General features: G+C 38.3%; 2 protein-coding genes across 2 annotated transcripts in view; both read left to right on the top strand.

The window, feature by feature from the left end:
• LOC103462536 (arf-GAP with dual PH domain-containing protein 1-like) overlaps positions 1-3,055 on the top strand; it is a 27,949-nt gene extending 24,894 nt beyond the window's left edge. Inside the window, exons 8-10 of the mRNA XM_017303758.1 lie at positions 255-326; positions 1,912-2,143; positions 2,238-3,055. Of these exons, the coding sequence (XP_017159247.1) occupies positions 255-326; positions 1,912-2,143; positions 2,238-2,266 (333 nt within the window). The 3' untranslated portion in view covers positions 2,267-3,055. The remainder of the gene's footprint in view (positions 1-254; positions 327-1,911; positions 2,144-2,237) is intronic.
• A 2,140-nt stretch (positions 3,056-5,195) lies between these two features.
• Positions 5,196-6,647, top strand: uts2r4 (urotensin-2 receptor 4). Its single transcript, XM_008405420.1, has one exon. The coding sequence runs from the start codon at positions 5,196-5,198 to the stop codon at positions 6,267-6,269; it is 1,074 nt and encodes a 357-aa protein (XP_008403642.1). The 3' UTR covers positions 6,270-6,647.
• The last annotated feature ends 944 nt before the right edge of the window (positions 6,648-7,591 follow it).

Raw genomic sequence — 7,591 nt, 5'->3', positions numbered from 1 at the left:
ATTTAGAGGAGTTCTCTGAAAGAACTCCAGTGGGAAGCCTTTACCAATATCACCGACATCATCGATTGATGGTTTGGCAGAAAGAATTTAGAGTTCTGGGACTYTTCTTTCCTCTTTTCTAGACCAGCCAGCACGTTCTGGAAACAAACCAGAGCACGGCATGCTTCGGTTTAAAATAAACACGGTGCTATGGATGTGAACACAATGTCTTACTGACTCTATTTATGGTTTTGTTTCTCCGCTCGTCTATGTAGCAAACGGAAGGCTTCAAGAAGCGCTGGTTCACWCTGGATCAGAGACGGCTGATGTACTTCAAAGATCCACTGGTATGAGAGTCTGTTCACACACGCCGGTTCATCTGCAGCCAGACAAAGTTATAAAAAGGGAATGGTTGCAATTTTTTAATGTCATGAATCTCACACAAGTACTTTTGGATGAAAGCAGAACTTTAAGAACAATATTCAACATTTTGAATATACTGAGTAGAGATKAAGTCATGTTTGTGGTTAACCAGTGGCTAGAAAACGGGATTTAATTATACTTTTCCATGATTTGAACCTGTTCAGTAATCAGGTTCCTGTAGTTCTCACAAGACTGAGTCGAAATGGATTTAAAAAAAAAAAAATTTAGTTCAGTTTGTGTAAAAAAAAATGTCATGAACCCATAGYCAAAACTAGGAGTGGGCGACGGACTACGGTTTCATCACAATATTTTGCTGAGCTATTGTGATAAAGATAAAAGTGAAAATAAGAACTGTTTCAACATCTTTTTAWGGTAACTGTATGTCACAGCAAGCATAGACCCACAAACACAATAATGCTCTTCAAAAATGTTCCCATTTGTAACATGCTTCTGTAGGTCATGTAAAAAAAAGTGGGATTTGTGTCACCAACCTGAACACGGTAACTTTATTTAAGAACGTTTTGGCAGGGTTAAAAACATTTATCTTGACAATGATGAGTCAAAATTCTTTTCTTAAGAAATTTATCACGATAAATGATTTGATAAATGGCCACACCTAGTCAGAACAAATTCAACATGGTTACAAGGTTGGTTTAAAATGTTGGCATTTTACAGTGGTGTGTAAACGTGTTTCCTTCCTGATTTCTTTCTTCTTATTTTTTTTGAATGTCACATTTCAGTGTCTCATAACATCAAACCAATTTTAAAGAAAATACAAGTAAATACAAAGTTCAGATTTTAAATGAAGAAGTTTATTACTAAAGAGGAAAAACTACAACCAYCGTGGTTTATTGCTGGTATGATGTTCCAGACTGGTTTTAATTACGTTCTTTCTCATTTGTTCCTAATTTTCTTTAATGTCAGCACAGTCTAGTTTTGACAATGAACACTTTCATTTAGAAACAGCATGTTGTGTTTACCTTGTGTTGTCTTTGACTAATATTTAAATTGGTTKGACGTTCTGAAGCACTTTGGTGTGACAAACATGCAAAAAAAACAAAAAAAACAACAGGAAATCAGGAAGTGGGCGAACACTTTTTCACCCCACTGTAAGATACTAGCATATTAAACCGGTTCTGTAAATATTCAAGAATTATTGACTTAAAAGAAGCTCCTGCATCTTTCTGAAAAGTTATTCACCAGTTAGTCTTATTTAAAGTGCACTAAGGTATTTACACTAGAAACTAGACAAAAATACTTGGTAAGGTTTGACGTTTTGCAGCATATTTTTGCTATAATCATAATGAAGGTATTGTTATAAAATAAAATTGAAAATATATTCTCTCCATTGTGTAAATATCTAATCAGGTATATAAAATTAAAATTGTTTCATTAACAAAATGAGGAAAATGGACAGTAGTATGCTAAAAATAGCTTACTGGAAATGATTAAAACCAAAAGTTTCCTATAACATTTTGCCTCTTTCTTTTATTTTGCCTGTGTTTGAAGGATGCCTTTGCTAAAGGTGAGGTATTCCTGGGGAACAATGACAACCATTACAGTGCTTCTGCCGGCTTACCATCTGGGACCTCCTGCAACGGCGCTTGGCAATATGGCATCACTATAGAAACACCTGAGCGCTCCTTCCTGTTTACGTGCGAGACGGAGAGTGACCAACAGGAATGGCTGAAGCACTTCAAGAATGTCATGAACACTCAGATGTCCCCTCAGGATTACACAAGTAAGGATTCAGACTTATCTAATGCTTTTTAAAAATGACTTTATTAGCTGCAAGGAGGTTTACATTAACTTTGGCTTTCTGTTTGTGTTCAAAGTGGAGGCCTTGTTAAGGCACCGACACTGACAGACCAGAGGCCTTTTCTCCCCTCAACACCCACCATCAGTCTGACAGRCACAACACCGACYCTGCTACTTATCCTAAAAATGTGGACTTCTGGATTAAAAGTGAGAACAAATTTGCCAAAGCATTGTCTGATTTAGGGTTAGGGTTACGTTAACTATTCTTTAATTTTGATACCACTTTTTTTTTTTATTGACCCTTGTATCGTGAAAGCTTCTCAGCGTAGAACAAAGTTAGTTACGTGTCCCGAGTCAGTCACAAGGACACATTTTCTATCTTTATTAAGTGGTTTACAGCTAATGGTGAATAATATAATAATAATAATAATAATAACATGCAACAATAAACTTGTTGTGTGAAATTGACACTAAGTAATTTAATCCATATAAGTATATTCTATCCCTATCCATCTCTCTCTCTCTCAAGCTACAAAGCAAGCTGGTTATTTTTGTAGCTAACTGACTACAAAACTAGCAATTTTTTTTAGCTAGCTAGCTGACTATTTTTCTAGCTAACTAGCTATTTTTCTGGCTAAATAGATATTTTTCTAGCTAACTAGCTTAAATTATGTGATGGTAAAGATGCTTTTTTCCTATTGTGTCAGCTATTTCTGCCCAAGTATTTAAGTTTTGAATTTGTAATTTCTTTTTTACTGCTTGTAAAGTTTTAGTATATGCACGGTTATGGGAAACACTATGGTCAAAGCTTTATGGATACTCAAATGTTGGAGCTTTTTTTAGCTGTTGTAGTTACAAGGCTTGGTATTCTGTACAATACATTACAGAAAAAGAAGATTTCTGTTTTGCAATGTTTCTATGGGTCAATATGTCATTTATCAGAGAGAGGAAAAAAATATATACATATATATTATTGACTTACTAGCAGAATTTTAATTTTCTAGTTGTAACATGTACYTATATTTTTTTATTACATCTTCCAAAAGATTAGATTTCCTGTTACTTTTTTATTCAAAAAGACATATKCATACTTTATATAGTATTCTTACAAAAAAGTACATATGGAAGCCAATTTAAAAATGTATTTTGAGCAAGGTGCTGAAAACAATTCCAGCAGTTGTATGGCTTAGCAGCACCTCCATGTGGTACCACTCTTTATKAAAACTACAAATGTATTTGTGTAACACCTGTGGTCGTGCTGAAATGAAACCCTGCTCTCTATTGATTTTAGGATTTTATTTTATGATCGATCTGTTGTTATAGGTTCAAAAACATTTAAAGCCTAATCTCAAGTTTACAAAATACATACAACTCTAGAAATTGATGAGGATGTACTGTCTTTTTTTTTACCATGGCTGTTACTGTTGCCTTTTCATTTTGTGATTTCTCTGTATTTTCAAAATGTACTTTCTCAGTTTAATTTCCATTAGAAGTATTTTCTTCTCTCACCATTGCTGACTTGCAAAAGATTTTCACTAATAAAAATCTGATTTCTCAAAAAAAAAACGTAAATCTGTGTACAATCTGTGCTCTTAAATTAACGAAAAAGCAGTTCAAGATTTACAGAGTAACTGAACCCCAAATTAACTTTTTTGCAGATAAACTGAATAAATTGGGCAGTACGTAACTTTTCTACAGAATGTTTTTTACGTATTTGTCTGGCCTTGATGGTTTTTGGATTRTTCACATAAGTTGAGCCCATGCAAAGAAATCAACCAGTTTAAATACCCTTCTATATCTGTCAAGAATATTGGTCAAATGTTTATCTGAAATTGTGCTCGAAGCTTGTGAATGGCTTCAGAAATGTCATGCTTTTCTCTGCAACTTGCTAAAAGACCTAAAATTTAACCAAACTTTAATAAGTGCAGATGTGTATGTCTGAACTTGTGTGAATTAGAGAGAAGTGAATACTGAATTCAAACTTCAGCGCTTCATTAAAAGGCCCAAAAATGACACCTTTTCAATTTTACACACACTTTGATGGGAGTATATAAACTCTGGCATTATAAAGTAGTTGCTGACAGTTTCCCCTGCCAGCAGTTGGTGTCTAAAACCACACCTCGGTGTTTTTGAGACATTAGGCTGAGGCCAGGGAGGAATGCCACATAAATCAATCGGCCCGTGCCAGCTTTTCACCCTGGTGAGAAAGAGGGAGGACGGATCTGGAAAGGGACACAAGAGAACTGCAACCAAGAAAACTTCAAAGGGGAAGCTGGATTTTCTTAGCCGAGGAGAAACGGATGGTTCGTCTTCCACCACAGGAAACCAAGTAGATAAACAAGACCAGCAGGAAATCATCATGGGTTATATGGAAATGAAGGATTTTTACCTTGATGTCTCGAATGGCAACATCTGCAAAGAAGCCTAGAGGGACAGGAGACAAGTTTTGACTGAATGGATGCAAGACGATTGCTCGTATAACCTAACTTGGTGCCTTCAAGAAAAGTTAAGCGAGTGGGAGTTATTAGAATTACAAATTATGTAAAAGTGGAGAAGGGATCTTTTTTCTTCTCTCTGTTGTAGAAACTACTCCTAAGATATTAGCAACTGGAGTCCTCTCAAAAACAGCTCAGTACTCGCCACCAAAGGCTTGAAGCACAGTTTGTCCATTTGACGGGCTGAGACTTCCCTACTGCTCACAAAAATCTCATATTGATTCTACTTTAACCCAGACCCAGTGGGAGGGATCCTTACTGTCTGGAAGTGAGAACATTGCTTATTGCGAGCATAAATAAATTGGAAGAAATTGGGCAACAAACACTGGAAGGAGCCAGCAATTTTCAGACTCGGGTTGTGTGAGTACTGAATTTAAATCTGCTCTGTACAGTACTATTTTTTCCGTAACACTTATTGTCATTATTTTCTGTTTCCTCTTTGGTCAGGTTTAACTAGTCTCAAACACCATAAGCTGTAAAGAGTGTTTGATTTGCACTTGGCTTGATTAGAACATGTTCTCATAAAGTCAGAAATCTGCAATGAACCGCACCCTCAATGCCACCATCGCTTCTGAGACGGGACCTGGTGTGACCCCAGGGGCTGGAGAAGGAACCTCTCTGTTTGGTGGTAGTGCTGCTGGAGCCAGTGGAGGTCTGTGGGTGACGTCCCTGCTCGGTGCCATGCTTTTGGTCATGTGCGCCGTAGGCCTGGCGGGCAACATTTACACGCTCGTCGTAACTCGCTCAGCCGCTTTGTGCCGGACGGGTTCCATGTACGTCTACATCGTCAACTTGGCCCTGGCCGACCTGCTCTACCTCTCCACCATTCCCTTTGTTGTCTGCACTTACTTTGCCCACGACTGGCTGTTCGGTGAGGCGGGCTGCCGCATCCTCCTGAGTCTTGATCTCCTCACCATGCATGCCAGCGTCTTCATTCTGGTTGCGATGAGCTTAGAACGTTACCGTGCCGTTGCCAAGCCCTTCAGTGTCCACAGGTCCTCGTCTCGGAACCAACGACTCACCGCAGGAGTTATCTGGGGGTTGGCGTTCACTCTAACGCTTCCCATGATGGTGATGATACAGCTCAGGGAGGCCAAGCCTACTGTGTATGGCTTCGGGAAGAGAATCTGCTACCCCACCTGGACGCCTGAAGCTTTCAAGGCTTACCTTACAGTACTGTTTTTCACAAGTGTCTTAGTCCCTGGACTGATAATCGTTGGACTGTATGCTGGGCTAGCAAGGCGCTACTGGACAGTGCAAGCTAGTTTAGGGGGTAACAGCCGCTCAACCCGGAGGAAAGGACTCAAACAAAAAGTGCTAGCGATGATATTAAGTATCATAATAGCCTACTGGGTGTGTTTCCTACCGTTTTGGGGATGGCAGTTAGCTAAACTTTTCTCCCCAGATTCCCTCAAAGCTTTATCTGCAGCTGCTCACAATTACATCAATTTCTTTGTCACATGTCTTACCTACGGGAACAGCTGCATCAATCCTTTTCTTTACACTCTCTTGACCCGAAACTACAAAGATTATTTGGCTCAGAAAGGTCCGTCTGGGGGATCAAGCAAGGCTGATCTTGGGACGGCTGTGACAACACCTCTTCAGGAACTCTAATGGATCACCGTACATTCAGGCAATGGAACATTCTCGACCCATCGGCCATGATCCGACAATATGAAGCTGGACAAAGAGGTATTGTTCGATTGCACATGGACACTCTGAAGGCGTGTTTACTCTCCATTGTTCCAGTTGGAGTTACCCAAGTAGTTTCGGTCACCAAGTCAGTTTTTACAATTGTTCAAGACAAAAAAAAAAGGTGTGAAGTATGTAAAGAGGTCTGACTCTTATGGAGCCCCCTTAAAGATATGGGGGATTTTTTGGGGGTTTCCCATCCCTTCGAAGTCATAAACAGAAACTTTCAGTAGAAGGAAAGAAGGCGGGGAGGGGAGAATATATCCAAACTATTTGGACTATTTTTGAGTTATTTTCACAGGGTAATAAAGTCATCTGAGAGTTTTGTTATTGTGAGGGAACAAAATATTTATTCTGTTGTGTGGTGATTTCCCATGTCCCTTAGGGGGCTCCGTAGACTCTCAAAAAGAAGGTTACAGTATTTTTTTTTTCTTCTTTTTCTTTGAACAAAATGTTCTGTGTGTATCTGGAGAAAATCTGCCATCAAGTTGAGCTACATTTGTAAATAGATTTGTCCTAAGACGCCCATGATGGAAAATGCTGGTACATTTTTTGGATAGCCCAGCAGATGTAGATGTTTGGTGGCATAATGTCAAACTGTTGTTCCTCTGAAGAAAAACACCATTACCAAACCCAGTATTGAATTTGTTTGATGCAAATATTTTAGTCTTGTTTTGATTCTAATCAGAGGGTTACAACTTTTTCCTTTTCATGTCTCTAAATTAGTGAAAATTGTGTTAAACAAAGTTCTTAACTTGTAAATGAGGTTTCCTGTCCTCGCAGGGAATGTGGCTAAATCGTGTCACATTCCTCAGCTTCTCTACAGCGCTTTTTTTGAGTCCTGCTGCAAATTGTTCCTGACAGAGTGCCTCATCTATCACTTGTCCCTTCTTTCACATTACCAGGTTTCGTACTTCGCTGTGTATATTTTCCCAAATTAGGATTTTTTTTTCTAAAGATGACAGAAAATGAAATGAAGCTCGATTTTCTGCTTTTTTTACTTGATTTTTATTTTTTTTTATGTCGACAGCTAACGTTGGCAGCTGTCTAATCAATATCAGCAGAGATTATGCTATTGAGCAGGGTTTTTATTGCGCATTTCTTTCAGGATTGCCAGCAAATGTATCTGCCTTTACATTGTAATTATGTCAGATATCCTGTGAACTTTGTGTACAATTGTGATAAGATAACCTGTAATATATATATTTTTAATTATGAGTGTATATTAAAATTTTAAGTGAAGC

The sequence above is a fragment of the Poecilia reticulata genome, linkage group LG1, assembly GCF_000633615.1.
Source record: "Poecilia reticulata strain Guanapo linkage group LG1, Guppy_female_1.0+MT, whole genome shotgun sequence".
Classification (NCBI taxonomy): Eukaryota; Metazoa; Chordata; class Actinopteri; order Cyprinodontiformes; family Poeciliidae; genus Poecilia; species Poecilia reticulata.
The sequence above is the reverse complement of the archived record's forward strand: the minus strand, read 5'-3'. Positions and strand labels throughout refer to the sequence as shown.